The sequence below is a fragment of the Bacillus rossius genome, chromosome 1, assembly GCF_032445375.1.
Source record: "Bacillus rossius redtenbacheri isolate Brsri chromosome 1, Brsri_v3, whole genome shotgun sequence".
NCBI classification, from domain to species: Eukaryota; Metazoa; Arthropoda; class Insecta; order Phasmatodea; family Bacillidae; genus Bacillus; species Bacillus rossius.
The window spans coordinates 257,430,378-257,449,507 of NC_086330.1; the positions used below are offsets into that span (position 1 = coordinate 257,430,378).

General features: G+C 36.8%; 1 protein-coding gene across 1 annotated transcript in view; it reads right to left on the bottom strand.

Annotated features, from left to right (window-relative positions):
* Positions 1-19,130, bottom strand: part of LOC134527505 (poly [ADP-ribose] polymerase tankyrase-like) — a 269,207-nt gene that overhangs the window by 183,003 nt on the left and 67,074 nt on the right. The window contains exons 6-8 of the mRNA XM_063360229.1: positions 13,317-13,518; positions 4,080-4,220; positions 3,382-3,511 (exon numbers count right to left, since the gene is read on the bottom strand). Coding sequence (XP_063216299.1) covers positions 3,382-3,511; positions 4,080-4,220; positions 13,317-13,518 — 473 coding nt within the window. The remainder of the gene's footprint in view (positions 1-3,381; positions 3,512-4,079; positions 4,221-13,316; positions 13,519-19,130) is intronic.

Consider the following 19,130-nt stretch of genomic DNA (forward strand, 5'->3'; position numbering starts at 1 on the left):
CTATGATGCATTGTCTCTTTATATTTACACTGCCATCTGGCGACGAGTGGTAGCACTACCAGGGCCATGGCTGGAGTGTTGCGCCGCGAACAGGATTGTGACCCGGGTTTTTTGTTTAATAAAGAGGAGGTACGACGTCAAACTGTTTCCTAGCGCTGGATAGCTACATATTAAAAAGTTATTTGCTAAGCAACCATAAAATGATTTTACAGTAATTTTAATGTAGCTATACTTACCTAATATAACCAACCATCCACTAAACAGTCTATGTGGCATTTTTATACTGGAGAGAAAAAACGCACGCTTAAAAATAAAAAACATCCAGTGGTTAGGCGCTCCCGATCGGCTAACTTCGGAAAGGATCTGCATTTGCGGCCAGTTGCAGGAAGGTAGCATTGCTGTCGCTAGACTCTTGTACACAGCAGCACGTGAAACAACATTCAAACAAACGGGAGACGGGAAGCAGAAGTCAGGACATCCCCCTCAAGTTTAAAGAGTGACAAATGTGACAGCTGAAAGGGAGAAGGGGGGGGGGGGGGGGCGACACAAAGGGTCGGTACAAACAGCGTTGCAGAGTTGGGCGGCTCACACGATGGCTTGCAGTGTTTGCCGGCCGCCGGCCCGCGTGACGTTAATTTTAAGCGCTGACAACTTTAGCTTCTCTTTTTTTTTTCTGCACTTTTAAATCGTCCCGGATTATCCGATTCCCGTATTAGCGCGTCACGGATTAACGAGGATCTACTGTGGGAAACAAAACTCTTCATCAACCAGGTTTTTATACAAAAGAAAGTTAAGCTCTATTTCCCGCTAAACAGGATAATAATAATAATTTCGCTAAACAAAACATTCAATAGGCCATATTTAGCGATAAAAAACTAAATAGATGAATTCCCGAAGAGTAGTTGTTTACTAACCACGAGACTACTAGCGCCATTAATCCGTACGAATTCCGACGCTCGACGCGCGTCACTTTAATCTCTGGCGTCACATAACCAACCTAAACAGTCGCCATTCGCCATTCCGGTAATATTAACCGTAAATGGTAAACAAATACATAGTTTTAGGTTCGTAAATGATAAATAACTTTGCAAATAGTATAATGGAAAATTATTTTACCGAAAGTACCGTAAATATACGTGGAAATTGATACTTAGGTATGTAACTGTTCAATGTTTATAAAACTTACGGTATTTGTTTACTTTATTGGTATATTTTTTTCGTGTGTGGTTAGTTTTAAATTATTAAATCATACTATTTTTGATGAATAATGTAATTTTCTTCCCGAAAAGTACCGTAAACAAACATGGAAAGTTGTTAGGTATAGGTAATTATTCAATGTTATAAGTTTGCAGTAGGAGACCAATGATCGGCTCAAATAATCGGCTATGTTTTGCCGATCATTATGATCGGCAAAATTAACAAAATCGGCCGATTATTACGATCGGGGATCGGCATCGGCCCAGCTCTAGAAACAACATAACCAAACATGAAAGATGCCAACAAGCGCTGGCTACATTTTTGTAAGTGGTACACCGCGGCGACGAAAACAAACAGATAAAGTTTATAACGATTAAAAACTTAATTAAAAAAAAATCTACACATCAGACAACTTCGTATTTCCGTTAATTAAATAAGTAAGTGGTAATGCCCAAATAAATAATAGATTTTTACTTTAAAATGCTTTGTTTTATACGGAAAAAATACCCACACAAAGAATCTCATAGCGCTCAGAATCTAATAGCGGGACCAAAAACATCATGTAACAATTACGTGAGAGGTTTTTTTTATCCAAATTTTGACACCCTAAAATATAGGTGCGATGATTATGCGCGTGCGATAATTATGCGATAAAAGAGGGTAACACTATAGAAACATGAGAGAAGATAATAGTCTCTAATTGATCATTGCGCACGGAAATAAGAATAACTCTTCCGAACAGCTTTTGAAGAAATTACATTTTTCACAAACTACAACTATTTTCCAATGCAGTAGCTTGACTGTACGAACTAAAACCGGAAAAAAAGATTCTGGCCATTTATGGCATCATTTATACTTTATACCATAAAATTGGTACTAAGCTGTACACGAAATTCAATAGAAAAAACAAAATTATTAGGTAAAATTAATGTATCGTAAGCAAAGTCTCAATAAGTTGGATACACTTTGTATTTAAAATAATATTCACTTTGTCTCTACACCTAAAACCTTCTGTAAAATAAAAACACCGCCATATTGATGATGTGAATGCCAAAGGACAATAAAGGTATAGTATTTTATCACATAATTGTTGCATGCACATAATCATCGCACCATTATTTTAGGACATCAAAATTTGAAGAAAAATATTTCTCGCGTAAACGTCGCATTATGTTTTTAGATCCCGAGCTCTTTGTGTAGATAGTTTTCCAGTATAAAACAATGTATTTTAAAATTGAAATCTAATATTCATACAGATGTTACCGCTTACTTATTTAATTAACAGAAATACGAAGTTGTCTGATGTCTAAATTTTCTTTTAAAGACATTTTCAAACGTTATAACTTTTATCTTTTCGTCTTCGTCGCCACTGTGTACCGCTTATAAAAATGAAGCCAGTGCTAGTTGGCATCATTCATGTTTGGTTATGTTGATTCCCGTATAGAGCGCACGCATGTAGTCTAATATCGATACAGATAGCTTATAGATTGCATGCAACGCGCACGCTCTGTCTGGTGCCGAGTTAACTACATACATCTATTAGCCCACGCTTTCTCGTGGTGTGTACTACGATAGTTATGCGCTCCGACTTACGTTCGCGTTGCAGTTTTGGTTTTTCTATTTAAAATTGAACAAAATGTTTTTTTGCATTTTTTGCATGAATTATTAATTTTAATTGTTTGGCTTGCTTTTGTATACTCTACTTTTTAAATGAATGTACTTTCCTTGAATATGTTTTGTTTTTATGAATAACTTTACCTAACAAAAAATTATTTTTTCATATAATCATCGCACCCCTGATAAAACATGGTATTAAAATTATTGGTGATCAGCTGCCAATTTTCAATATGGCCATAGTTCAAATTAATCAAAGTTGACAAAACCACTTAAAGGAGAACTGCCACCAATTAGCAAACAATAAAAACTATAACTGGTCTTTTGTTAATTTGAAATAAAATTCTAATATCAAAAGTCTGGGTTTGACATAACCTGTAAACTAGCAGACATATTATCTGTGAGAGTGCTAGTGAAATTCTTGGCAACAACAATTAATTCAAGCACAATTCCAAATTTTTTTCCAGGCGACGAAAATTTATGCATATTTCCCGCTTTTCTTGAAATTCAAGGCTGGTGGCCACCCTGAGTAAGAGAGGTACAAGATGAAGATATGAAGATAGCCCCCACCTGCCATCAAGGTCGCGACAGTTGACTATCTGCGGATACGAGGCGAGCAGACGCTGAACCTGGTCCGAGTCCCCGGCCTTGGCAGCCTCCAGAAGCTGACACTCGATGTCTGCGCTGCCGGATGGCGGGTCTGTGCACCACATGCTAGACACTACACGCACCAGCACTGAGCTCCCAAACATCAGTCTCTATTCCTTCATCCTTCCATGTCTGTTTGTAATTACCAGTGAACTGACACAAATGTAATATAGTAAAACCTGCACTCGTATTAAAACACCACACCACTATGTAAGCCTCTTGCTATCAATGTAAAGATTATTCTTCTAATTTTTTTCTATTATAGCTAAAACATGAGCCAGACTTAGAACTAATCAAACCAATTTGACGTTTAGAGAGGGCAAATGTTGGGGAAGACTGTCCCAAAAGAATTGCCAACTTTTTTCTAAAAATGCTTTTGAATAACCTTAGATTATTAAAAAATTGTAAAAACAATTCTATTTAAAATGTAAATTAAGAATAATTCTGGGAAAATTAGTTTTTGTGAATATTCAAACTCCTCGTGATATTACTACACTGAAATAGCACTTATGTGTAAAAAGGTTACGAAGGAATAAGAGAACTTTCCTGATTTCTCGACCTCATACCCAGTCAAAAGTAGAAAATTATCTAAGAGCCTGACTTGCGAAACGCGAGCTCACCTTGCAGTATCTTGAGCACGCTCTCCGTAGCGACCTGCGCGGCCGTGTAACCCTGCAGAGACACGATGCTGGGGTCCACGCTGTACGACAGCAGGACGCGGCAGCCCTGCAGGTTGTCGTCTCGCGCACAGCGGTGCAGTGCTGTGCACAACACGGTGGGTAATAACAAACTCATCCCATGCAAGGTACAAACAGCAACCACTCACCACACACTTAGTATGATGAAGCCTGACATCAGATAATTACTTGACACATGTATAAGGAATAGTTTAAATTTTTTTATATGTGACTTTTCTAAAATTTTGTACTTTGTGTTTGAAAAACCATCATTTTATAAAATATTTGAGCACACGTCTTTATCAGAAGTATAAATTCAGTTGCACCATCTGTAATACAACAATGTACCTGAAAAAACCCACACTTTTGATGCTTAATAATGAAAGTACATACTTTATACTGGTACTGTTACTAAATGTAAAACATCTCATTGGGATCTGAATATAATATATTTAAAGTGAATACTACTTTAAAGTGAGAAATACTTTATAATGAGATTTCACTGTAGTCACATTTAAACATATAAATTTTTTCTACTGATTTTACTAAATGTATTATGCTAGCAACCAATGTTTTTGAATTCGCAATGCATTAAAATGTTTTTGGTTTTGTTTTTGCAGTCATTCAAAGTAACACAAGTGACATTCACATGCAGAACAAGAAAACACACGTGTATAGTAAAAGATTTATAAAGAAATGTAATATTACTTACCATATTGTAAGGACATAGTCTACAGTCAATGACCAACATTTATATGAATAAATATTATAACCCATTTTTGTTAGCATACAATGGATTTTCAATGCACCTAACCTAAAAATTTCTGTCCCTTTAAATAACTTCAATCATATTGAAGAATACCTGATAGTAAACACACAACATCTAAGCAAATACGCATCCATGCCAAGACAATTACGTACATTGCAAATCAAGCCAATAAACTAGATTGTCATAATGTACAGCTGTTACAAAACCAAACCTCCTGGAGACAAAAGTTATGAAAATTCTGGCTCTTTGTAAACTAACCTAACATTTATGTGTATTTTATTAAGGTCCGGATCAAGTACATTAAGGCAGATAACAGAGAATTAAGCATCTATTTTGGATTTGTTGCAATTGCCATTTTTCAAGTACACCAATCCCTCTTCAGATTGTGGGAATTCGTTTAGTATTATGTTAATTTTACTGTCCCAGTCTTGAATAACAAGTCTGTAAATTTCAGTTAGCATGAAATTGCCACATGCAAAAAAAAGTTGTGCCTGAAGCCACAAAGTCTGCTTTAACTAGGTAAACAACAGGTGTACCGAGGCATACAGTTAGCCATACGAGGGAGGAAGATATGGGCATGCAGATATGATTACGCTATCGGCTATTGTACAAACATCAATTATGGAAAATTCAGTTGCAGCTGTGGAGTGTGAAGGACCAAATGTTTTACATCCACGCGTATGCTGCCGGGCCGTACCGTTGCCGTGATGAACTACAGTCTAGCACGCACAAAACAAAGTGTGGTCTGCCCACTTGTCTACCGGTAACTTATATGAACAAGTACCTGCAGTTGGAATCATAGTGGAATCATTGCTTCCGAGTGAAAGAATAATGAATCGTGTTCAAGTATTTGAGACAAAACTAGAAATATTACAAAGTGAGTAATGTCTATAAGGCCAACTTATGTTGGTCGCCCTCTAGGTCTAACTAAGCAAGTCAACTGTGGCCACAATTGTATGAAATAAAGACTCTAATCAAATGTTTATATAAGTCATGATGTTGGTTGTACTAGCAGAATATATTTGACAATAGATACCGGAACAGAAATGAACAAATGATTCACATAGAAAAGGATGTTAAATGAATTGTGCAATGAAAAAAAATTACGAGGCTGACAGAATTGGTGTGAACCAAGTGATGATACACGAATAAGCACTTGAATTTTTTAAAAAATATGATGTAAAAATCAGGACAGTAATTTCGGTTTCACTGCCAGTAAAGGATGGTTTGAAAGTTTAAGGAAAAGTACGCATCATGAATTGAAAGTCATGCCTGGGCAAGCAAGTCAACCCGCCGACAATAACTACCTTCGTTATGCAATGTTGTTTTTATCGTAAGTTGACGTGCGACGTGCCGCGCACGTCTGTAAGCTCGGGCCGTCAGCCCCTTCCTTCCTAAACACGTGTGCGGGCCGACACAGCCGGCTGCGATAAGCACCTGGCCACCGCCGCATCGCCGTTGCCCGGGGCAACCACGCCGCACCCTCGGTTGCCATGCCAACCAGCCCGGTGCACGCACACCCTTCTACCTGCCGCCACCCCTCGCCTACCCCTCTCTCGCCAGGCCAGCCGGGTGCGTGCGCATACTTCCCCCCCCCTCCACCTTCTCCGGCCGCCACCCCGCCTACCCCCTCACCCACCAGGCCAGCACGGCACGTCCGCCGGCTGGAATTCCTGGAAGCGGCGGCGATTCCCGGAATACCTCTCCCTCCGACGTCACCCTTCGGCCCTCAGGAGGGGTATATAAGGCCGGCCCTTGGCCAAGGAACAGTCAGTCGGTGCCTCAGAGGCATCTCTTGCTGCTCACCGCGCCCTCAGCGCCGAGCCTAGTCTTACAGCTCAATGCGCTCTCAGTACCGAGCCCCGCGAGAAACCGAGTACTGACGGTGTCGGACTGCGGCCAACCGCAACGGGCAAACCCCGTGCGCCGAACGCCCGGCCACCAAACCAGTATCGCGTCATAGCAGCAGATAGGACCTGCCTATCTATAGGCCACAGGGTAGTAGTATCGAGCCAGTCCAGGACCAGTTTGTACCAGGGAAGGCTGTCACCCCGTTTGTGCACCCAGAAGCACCAGCGCACAGCAGTCGCCAGCGCAACCGCCTTCGCAGCCACCGAGTCTCCAGGGTAAGCCACAACCGACCGATGCCTTTCTCTCACCGAGGAGGGGTCAACCAACGACTCCAGGTACCGACCAGTACAAGTGCCATACCTCCAACCTACCCTCGCCCAATCAGCAGCCAGGCAAACCCCTTCCGATAACCAGGCAGGAAATACAGATTGTAAGCAAAGGGCATCTCCACTATCCGGAGCTGCCCCTCTGCACGACAAAGTGTTATTCTACGCATTTATATTACGTAAAGAAAATTTCCCTACACATTTTGGAACACATTAAGTAAATTAGCCTTGTTATTTATGGAGACCAATTCTTTAGAATACACAATTTCAGATAACACAAACAATGTAACCAATTGTTCTTATTATTTTATAGCATCTGTAATGTAAATACCGATCTAATCAACTGTACACATGATTTCACAGTATTTTTACTGTAGCTAACCTAACCTAATCCAACATCCACACTATTTTAAAGTATTTTTAGTGTAGCTTACCTAACAGTTCTATAATTTCTCAGTTACTTAAGTACGTATATGAAAGATGATTTCAACATCTTCCTCACATATTTTTAACCTATAATATGTGATACCGAAGTTGTAAGAGCAAGCAGCCTACTTTGATCAACTTCAGAACTGTTCGGGCCTAAGAATAGAATGGTGTGGTGAAACTTAGGCTTCCCTCTAAGTGGCACAGGTGCTTCATGTTCACTGGGTGGCTTCAGTAGCACAGAACTTGCATCCTGTGGTGGAGCAAAGACTAGTAATAAATAGAACCAAATTTTTTTTGTTACAAAATAAGTATTTAATTTAGAAAAATAAAAATTTGCTTGAGAAACATATATCTCTTTACAAGATATTAGGTAAATTATAAAAAATTTAAAAATAATAAAAACTATTAGGGATGTGCGAGTATCCGATATTTTCGGGTACGGTTTGAATCCACAATTACCCGAACCCGGAATCGTTGTATGTACATGGATTCAAACAGTATTACGAATATTCACAAAAATTATAAATTAATTTAATATGGCTCAAAAATACTAGCAGTGAAAAATAAAATTAGGCTACTATTACGTAAGTATTTATAACATTACATACCAAAGAAAGATATGTAAATTAAATAATTAACACAGTGACATTAAAAGAATTTAGAGATTTTGAGAGCTTAAACTATAATCACGAATTTCGTCGTATAGCAAACTATGTATAAACAAAAAACAATTACACACCTACAAGCAAAAAAAAAGTCTTGGATATTTATTGGAGAAAAATGGTTTTGATTTCTGAAACGTTTATAAAACTGAGATTTCCCTGTGGTGTGCAGTTTATTACGATTGAGTTGGAGAATCGAATATGTTTTGGTTTTCATATTTTAATGTGTTTATTATTAATTAAGTTTACATAATTAATTATAAATATTTCAATCTCAGTGTAATAAATAATTGCCAGTAGTTACAGTTACAAAAAGAGAACACACATTATTTTTAATTAATCAGTTATTTTTAATTATTCTGTTCTTAATATTCGGAATCGGATTCATATCTCCAATATTGCCAGGGATTCGAATCGGATTCAAACCGAACTGAAAATCAAGGATTCGCACATCCCTAAAAACTATTATAGCAGATAATGGATGTAACCCTCAAGTTAACTAAGTTCTGTTAAAGAGTAGTTGACATCTTTAAATCATGGTATAGTTTGTTTTTAATTTTAGATTTTGTACCATATTATATTTTTCCATAGGTCTACGTTTAGTTAAAATGATCATACCTGCAAGTATTTAAAAAAAGACAAAAAAAGTCAGAAACTTGACTCAAAGAACTCCTTTGTTTACGGTCCCAACACATCCTGCCAGCGGATGGCAGGTGGGCACCCTGATATGGGTGATTCTACAATAAGAGGTAATTTGTGCGGTAATCAGTTTAAAACAGTTTTTTTTGTTTTAATTTTATATGTAGCTATTTTTTACAATAAATCACATCATCTTAATGTATTTTTTTAAATAACATCACGACTGAATGCCTGATTAAAACTAGAGGTCTTCGGGTAGTGGATTTTTAAGCCGGGTCGGGTCGGGTCGGAATATTGCACAAAATATTCGGGGTCGGGTCGGGTCGGGTCGGGTCGGGTATTGTCTTTCTAACATACCTGATGAAACTGGAAATTGTTATTGCAAAATGTTTTTACTGTATCTTAAATACACTTTAAAAAATTAATAAATATAAGTTAAAAAATTAATAAATATAAGTTAAAACATTACATCAAATTAAAAAATAAGCATTGCTCAACATGAATTTTTTTTATGCAATTCACATAAAAAACAAACCCTATCAAACAGTTTTTACTTAGCCTAATTTTTGATTTTGATGCAAAAAACCCAGTTCTTCTACATGTTCTGCTGACAGCCGTTCCCGCCTGTGTGTCACAACATTGCTAGCACTTGAAAACACACGCTCACTGGATACTTCTGTGGCAGGTATTCCTAAATAATGATTTGCTGTTTTGGCGATGCTTGGGAAACGGCTTATTGTAGTTAAAAGGTTAAAACGTTATTTCAGCATTTAAAAAAATGTTCAAATCAGCATTACAGTAAAACCTCGCTCGTACGGCCCCCGGTTCGTACGTACACCTCGGTCGTACGTACAGATTTTCGAAAAAAAAAAAAAATTGAATATGAAAAATTGTAAGAACGTTAAAGTTAGGTAATTAAAATACAGTCGCATCCTGCAGCGTTCAGAACAAATACGGGCTACATTAAACATACGCATTGCGCCACACTAACAATATATTTAAAAAAAAAAAAAAGGGCGGCAAATCGATGGAAATTACCGTCAATAGCGCGCAGAGCGCGGAGAAAGGTCATTGTACTCTATCAGCTGTTGTTACGGCGCGGCGTGGCCGCCTGCTGGCTCTCTCTGTTCGCTGAGCTGCGCATGCGCAGTATAACTCACTCAACGCTCCGCCCAGACTCGTCACCTTCCATCAGCAGACAGCCAATAGAAGCGATCTTAGTGGAAAAAAAATATAAGCTCCACCTCTCGTGTACCAGTTTTGTATAGTTCTAATACCAGTTTATTGGTATACGCACCAGTTTTCTCGCTGCCGTGACGTGTTCAAGTTTACGTTCATCTCGATGTCTTGATACCAATAATAAATTATTTACGATCCCCAGAAATAAATGGTTAGTATAAAAAATATGCGTCAACTGTACAATACTTCCGAAATTATAAAATACGTATAAAACAGTTACCAAGACTCCGCTCATTTTATCTTGTGAAGTTTATGTCTCGTACCAGTATTTTTCGGCTAAGTTGTGACATAAAAACAGTATCAAACAAGCTGACACGTAATTTTCCCGACATTCCTGTTATGTTTATACATTGGTGAGTTTACGTTTTTCCCTCGCGCATTTTAGATTGTCTCCTGCTATAATTACGCGGACTTTTACACGCCTAGACTTAAATTATTACATGTTTAGAAATAAAATCAACTTTCCATGTTATAAAATATGTATATTTTGCGATTTAAAATGTTCATTGCCGACTATAAACGTTACGTTTTTCACGATGTTTTTAGGCCTACTAGCTAATTTTATCTAGACTTAAAAGTACCCACGGTATTTTTTTTATTATTTCAGCAAATATATTGTGTGTTCAGCATAATATATAGACACGGCAGGTCATTTCCCGTGGCAGCAGGACACGGTAACGGCAAATTAACCAATATTTAATTATTTTTTTTCTTTATTAGACATCCGACCCGAAAATTTTCGGGTATAAAAAGTGCCCGACCCGAGCCACGGGTAATTTAACTACCCGAAAAATACCCGGAAAGACGGGTACCCGCCGACCTCTAATTAAAACACATTTTTCTGAAATACCTTACAAAGTTAAAAAAGTCTCTACCCTGGCCTGTCCCCTTGCCGGTTTCAGTTTAACTTTCAGACAAAACATACTTTTTTGTATCAGATGCTAAACTAAAGTATGTTTAATAGGTATTTAATAATTATGCTTTAGTTTTATTCCGATGGAATAAATTAATTTTGTTTATTTTCAATAAATTTTAAACTTAAATTTTGTCCCGCTTTTTTTGTGTATCTACCCTACCAAATTTTGTTCCGCTACTACAAACATAAATTCAAGATGGCCATATTGCAAATAGCGCTCAGGGACATCTATCTACATGAAGTTGGCAATACTAATTGCGTAAGCCGTTAGAGTGTCGCCATTTTTTAGTTATTTCGACACGACCGTGCAGTGCAGTGGTTTCACAAGGTGGTTATGTCTCTTTCCACTGGTAAGTCATAAAACCTATAATATTCATTTAATTTATTTGCATTTACTAACCTAAATTAATAATACTGTGATAATTAAAGTGAGATATACAACGAACCCAAAAAATAAGTCAGCTTATTAAAACAACTGAATTTGTCATGAAAACGTCTCTCCCCTGCCGTATTTCCCCTGTCAAGATAACTGCCAGGGGAGAGAGCCACTGACCAGGGGAGATAATATTCATCATAAGATGTTCGTAAAAACTAATGCAGACAAAGCTAATTTCTATTAACGTCAGTTTTAAATGACTTAACGATTATTGCAATTAAAAATTGTTATGATAAAAAAAATAAAGGAGGTTCTTAGTTTATATTATTATATTATTGTTATTATTGTTATTATTACAGATTATGGCACCACGGAAAAATTTTACACGTGAAGAAAGGTTACAGAAGAAACGTGAAGCAGAGAGGCTACGATATCAACAGATTAAAAATGATCCAAAAAAGTATGAATAGCAAAAGCAAAATGAAAAGCAAAAATATTTAAAAAAGAATATGAAAGGAACCATAAAAACTGTCGAACAAATGACTCCTAGAGAGCACCGTAAGGCAAAAAAGACATGGAAAAAGAAAGCAAGAGAGCGTAGGCAACGACTTTCTCTTCAAAATATAACTAATATTCCAGCAACACCATCAATTTCAGATGTTGATCATCAGATGCTGCAAAGTAATTTCCGTAGAAGAGTTATTGCCAAACTTAAATCAGACCGAGCTAGAAGACAAAGATATTTAATTAATAAAAAATAAGATGAGACGAAAAATAAACTAAAGACTAAATTAGCATGTTACAAAAAAAGGTTACAAAGAATATTAAAATATGATTAAAACAGGTTCATTTAATGAACCGTATACCGAATGTGGCGGAAGCGCATAGGTATAGGCAATATGAAAATTATCCTAATTATCCAAGTCTGATTATCACTTAAAAAGCGCTAATCTACTTAATTAGTATTAATAAAAGAATATTTTATTATTTGTTGAAGGTATAATCGCATGTTAATTTATATATGTATGTGTATTTTTATAAGTGAGACGTTCTTGTTATTGAAAAAAAGGCTGTAAAATGATAGTCTGATTAATGACTAATATTATAGTCTGATAAATATGATAGTCTCATTATATGTCAAGAACAATGTTTAATAAAAGTTGATTTTATTGATTATAGTCATTATTTTATTTCGTCCAAATCTCTCCCCTGGTGAAATAAGTATCTAACCTGATCTTGATGTCTCTCCCCTGCCTGATGAATTTACCCTGGTCTTCGAAAAAGTAATAAAATATGTATAAAGTGACTTGCCCTTACGTGAAAAGGTACATAAACAGGATAAAAATCGTAATGTAAAGGTTTGTGAAAAAAGTAAAAAACACCAACTTTTCTCCTTGGCCGTATTCTCTATAGGCTTTGAAACCTCCTGTCGTAGAATTACTGATATTTTTTTCATCTGGGCGAGCTGAGCTAGCGCAAGGGGGTTGAAGGACAGGAAAGGAAGGCGAGGGAGACTGTGCTCTCTGCCAATTTTCCAAGATTTAGGAAACTTTTTTTTAGTGTCACAAGGGGTTTAAAGGAAAGTTAGAAAGACAGTGCGCATGGGTCACCCAAAATTTATTCCCCTACAACAGTGTTTTACGGCTGCATTTTAACTGACCAAAAACTGTATTTTCACCGTGAAAAGTTTGGCTTCAAGGTACCAAGATTATTTTAATGGTTCTTGGTGCTAGATAATTTGCTGAGAACCAGTGGAACCAAGAACCAGGATCAACCTATCACTAGTAGAACAAAATATAATTTCAGCTCAGCAAGTGAGACACTAAAATTGTAATACTAGCAAAGAAGTTCAGAAATAGTTGCAAGACTGACTGTAGGATGAGATGGAGGATGAATAAGGGAGGGAGAGGGAGTGAGTGGTAGCAAGGCTTGCAATGGAGGCTGTGAGGTGACTGGAGACTGGGAGACTGTACCCGTCTGGCCGAGGCCATCCAGCGCGTTGACCTTGGCACCGTGCCGCAGCAGGGCTTCCATCACATCGTAATGTGAGCAACTGGCAGCTGTGTGCAGCGCAGTCAACAGCTCCTTGTTGCGCTCGTTGAGGTGCGCGCCCTTGCGGATCACTGTCTCCATCACCTGCTTCCTCTTGGCGTAGGGTGAAGCCGCCGCGCAGTGCTGCCACACAACATCAATGCCATTGTACACATCACCAAAAAAACTGTCTCAATCATGTCTGTGTTGGTTCACAAATAGTGCTCCTGAATTTACCTACTTACCAAGTTGCATTTTAATGCAGTACAAATTGAATCCAAGAGTAAATAATCACACATGAAAACACTTACTGAATTGAAACTCAGAAGTGCAAAATGAAGCAAAACTAAATGAGGCAACAATATCCGACAAATCTATTGGCTAGTAAGCCATCAATGATGGCCTGTGGTCTGAACAAATATTTATCGCAAGTGATAAACTTGGTAAACACTGTTAGCCAGCGGTCTGTCCTGGGTTCCCCATGGCTCATCTGCCACAATAACTGTGAACTGGAAACAACAGGCTCTGTTCCTTCAGGTGTGCAACACACCTCTCTAAACATTGCTCCTGCCTCTGGTTGGAACTCAGTGAATCTGATCATAGATGTAACCTTATAACTCCCTTCAGGATCCTGCCAGATGATATAGGAAACCCTATCATTTAACTATGGTGACTATTACTATTTTGACTCTTCACTTCTTTACATTACGTAAATTTGAGACCATAAACACAGATTACATCAGCAGCATTCCCTACAAAAAGTAACAGACTAAAGTTAGCATTTGTGGACATTAGACCTTCTCCAGTTGTTTTCTCACACAATATACATCAATGAACACGTGAGTTCTTAAGTACTCCTAGTTAATAAACCTGAATACCGTTAAATCTCCGATATCTGCAGTACCCCTGTACCTGTAGCACAGTGGCATACGATTATTTGATTCTAAGGAAAACCCAGCAAAAATTGGAAGTAATAGCAAAAAAAAGTTAACTTTTTTTAAAAGGATGAAGACAAAAGCGAAAACCCGAGCAAGAAGCTTCTACTCGACTCAGCTCAAATGTCAAGTTCAATGTACAAGAATATTCAGTAGTTTTCTAAAACTTAATACAGCAGAACCTAGTTATTATATACAGTAGAATCCCGCTGATGCGACCCCTCACGGTTTCCGGAAAAACGGACATATAAACGGAATGGTCGCAATAGAGAATTCGGGCCAATTTTACCCCCCCCCCCCCTTCACCCCCCACCGGCCACCCCCCACACAAATACATAAAATACTCACGCTAAATGAATTCGCGTCACACAAGTTCGGCTGTGCTAGCCGGCTGGTTATTTTCGTTCAAAACGTGGCGAAGGAACTTGTGTGGATCAGGTAGAAAACATTCGGCTATAAACGAAAGATATAAGAACAATGCTATCCTGAAATGCTGTGACATGTTTTTGGAGTAGATAATCACAGCGACAGACCGACAGGATGCGCTCCCGCCCTTGCCGTCGGCGATGTTTATTTTGACAGAAATAAAACACGTTGGAATGCAGATGGAAAAGTAACAATGCAGTAAAATAAATATATTTACAGCCCTGCTAAATTTTTTTATTCAATAAAATTCGAGGTATTAGTGATTTTTCAGCAGAAACTGCTGTGTGACTAATAAACAAATTGTATCATAACAACTTAAACTTAAAAAGTATTTATTAACTGCGAAGGACAGTCGTATAAGCCCATAAAAATATTTATTTTACCGAGAATGGACTATACAACCTGGCTTTTGTCGCACGCGGTGTGGGAGGGGAGGAGGATGCTGACAGTTTCTCACGCAGAAGGTTGAAATAAGGGAGGGAATGTGTTGAAATGTTAGTGGTTAATGGGGGGGGGGGGGGGGGGGTGTTTTTACATGGTTTGTGGCTCTGGGAGGGATGAGCCTTGAAGAATTAGCAGGGGATGGAGAGGTAAGCGTCACGTCACGTCACATGACGTCAAGCCGCCGCTACCGCCAGCCTGGCCGGACGAGTTTCTTACGCTCTCGCAGAAGCTACCACAGTGGCTTTTCGTGCAGGTGGGTAAGATAACATGACAGCTGAGACGGCTTTTCGTGCGACAGTGGACGCGCCGAGCTCGGCTAGACACTGCCGCGTGGACAGTCTAGAGGGGTGGTATCTATTTTTAGCCGTCTTTTGTATGCCTGCCTGTTTACAGTACGGCTCCCGCCAAATAAACATGAACACATAGCGCCCAACAAAGTGTAACTTGTTTTTCAGCCGATTTTACTCAAATTTTTGACTTCCTCTGCTAAAGTTTTTCACAGTTTCTCAAAAAACTGTCGTATAAACGGAATGGACGCATCAGAGGGGGGTCGCATTGGCGGGATTCTACTGTATTTCAAGAGACCACGACCAAAATATATAAAATCTGGGAAAACATAAAAAGAGGGACTGTTAAAAAAATGTTATTGTCTCACTTTGATGGAAACAATAAAAATATACTCCATTCTAAAATAAAAACTCAGATACACTTACATTTTTAAATATTAACTAGAACTTCATTATATCACATGGTGAAAACAATAAATCCATTCACTTTTGCAAATCTTCACAATTGTTTCAAGTTGAACATGAAATTTTCTGTCATCACAATATGTTCGCTTTTAATTTAAGACTTCTAACACAATTGATTTTTGGACTTTGTGTATAATCACGTGTTAACATTGAATTAATTTTAGATTATTATAAAAATAATTATATTAACAGAACATAACTATTTCAAAAAGAATGCTTATTTTTAGAAACAGAAAAAGTTAAATATGTCAACGTTGCACTGTTTGGAAATTAAGTGCTGCCAACTGCCTTATCAAAATATTTTTGTGGTAAAACACACATTGCCGAACATGCTCAAAGATGCCATATTTACCGGAATTTGGTACACAGCTTTAAATATTATTTTAATAAGGGCACAATAATCCACTATTTGTTTATGAAAAAACCACTTTTACAACTTTATTTTTGTGCATAATACATTAAAGTTTACATAAAAGATTAAAAAATGAACTTAATTTTCAAGTTCATGTCACCAAAGTATTCATGGCCGTATGGTTTACTGTGGCACGTAGCAAAATAAAAAGTTGTTTACAATGGCAACAAAGCTGCAGTGACCGCATGCACATGTAGTTGCGTATCATAAATAAACTTCACACTGTATTCACTTTCAACTTTTATTGTTCCATCTAACCTTTTCTGATGGTTTACTATTATTTGCAGCGCTGTAGTAATGTTAATATCGGGAAATGTTTTCGCATAAACCAGGAAAGTATTGCATTATTACTATAGGGAAAATGACGATGCAAGTAAAAAAAATTGTTAATCACATGAATTCGTAAATCCCTGGTACATAAAAATGAGGTTATACTGTACATATTTTACATGTAAAAAAAAAAACTTTTCAATAAAATTGTAAATATTTATGTTCCTGCTATTTATTCAGTTTTATAAAAGTACTATTTATTTACACAGTTACACAACCTGGAAAAAGCATATCATGCTATTTACAATAATTATGCCACTATAATAATCTGTAATTATTCCACTGTAATAATTAAGTTTTTATTATTATTTAACTACTGGGTATAGTTCGTTCGAATACAAGCACAATCACTACACTCAACCTCTGAGTGCAAAATCCAGACAACCATTTTCTGAATCATATTTTAACATTGGTAACATGCACAAAACTTTCAATATTCTAACTATAATTATTTCTATTATTCTTATTTACCTTCATTTTATGACAATACATGATGCATATATTCAGTCCCGGAGCCACATCAATATATAAACTTTCATCACACAATCATTAAAATATTTTCGAACATTTACTTGTTTAACAAAATGTTGAATACCATTTTATTTTAGTCAATTCTTCCATTTTTTTCAAACTCGCCACAGACAAACTGATTAGAAATAAACTATTTGACATACAAAATTAACATTGCAAATAACCATAATTTTGTCTATGAACAAAAAAATCATACCACAATAAATTATATTTTGCTACGAAATAAAAAAAATTTCTTCTGTAATATTAAAGGATGCCACTTCAATACGGTCATTGTTGAATTGCATCTGTTGTTTTACAGAAAGTGTATTAACACTTAATACGTTATCATTGGAGATGTAATTGTATGTTTGTGATGTTATTCCTACTGCTTCCACTTTAAGTGTTTAGATGTTACAAAAGGTGCTTAAATAATACAAATAAACACTTAACAAATAAAAAACATGGATGGCATACACTAAATAAATTGAGTGTACATTACTAAGTACTTATGAGCATCGCAGAGTACATAAACACGACATACATTCACTATCTTTCAAGGCCTGAATACTTTGGGGATAGATTTAAATTTGTTCATCCACAAGCATTGATGCATCAAGAAACGCCAAGACTGCCGTGCACATCTCTGAGAACTTCGATCGAGTAGTGCCCGCTACTTCAACTAGTAGTTGTCCAGCAGCATGGTAGCAGATGTGAAAGTCCGCCGCTCTGCACTATGCTGCTCGCAGTGCTTTTGACATCTCAGCCACAGCAGTAGGATGCTACTACACGCTGTGTCTTGTTTGATTCTTCACATGGCCCAACATACCACATGATTTTTTTTTAACACTCAGTTCCAAACAATGCTACAGGAATACAATTGTTTATGCAGTGTTGTTTCACTCGTACCATAGCCATCACTATTTCAATAAAATTATTTATTTAAAAAAACTTCATATCCAATGCACATGTTAGCATTCAAAGTTTAAATAATGTGTTTTGTTGTTTTTGTAGGTAGTTTTTTCATACCATTTAAATGTATAACTGTGGAAAGATAATATTTTAATTTATAATCTAAAAATTTGTTACTTATCAATAATATCTTGATTAAATAATAATCATGTACAAATTTTGTTCCTTCTGTACTTACTATAATCAAAATCTTTTTATTCCCCGGTAGGATTTATGCTCTGAAATAAGGATTTTCCCTAGGTCAATGTAGATGGTGGCTGCGATAAGGTGGTGTATCTTGGGAATAAAATTCCTATTATACTGTACAAATATTGTGTATTAACAGAGTACCCATGTAGAAAGCAAACTGATTCTACACACAAAGAGCAAAACAAACATGAGAATGATATTGGATTAATTTAGCTGTTGTGACACATAATTAGGTAATAATTCATAATCAGTTATACTAAGTCATAAATAGCATACTACCCTTCACTCAAGTTTACCATAATTGTTGTAGAAATCATACGGTCTTAATAAAAATATATACTATGGAAATAATCAGTTGCAATCTTTATCAATACAATAAAAATAAAAAAAATTAAAAGGCAGTCATGGGGATTGTCGAAAGAAGTGAAAACTTAAAACTTTGCTTTTAAATTTGTAATATGACATCATATCTATGTCAAATGTACGTAAGAAAAGGATTTTGGTATTATATCACTAGCATGTTGGTGACACAAACCCATTAGTTTTGCCCCTACCAATAATAACTTTAAAATTAGAAGAAATGAAGTTTTATCATTGAAAAAATAAAAAAAATATGAACTTAACTCCACAAATAATCAACATTACCTCTCATAAATCAATAACCCAACATTTGAAGACATTCACTACGTAAACAAATAAACAAAAGAAAAAACGTAACCTCCACTAAAAAATAGCCAATACTTGCAATATGTACCACACAATAACGTTAAATATTCCTTGGAAAAT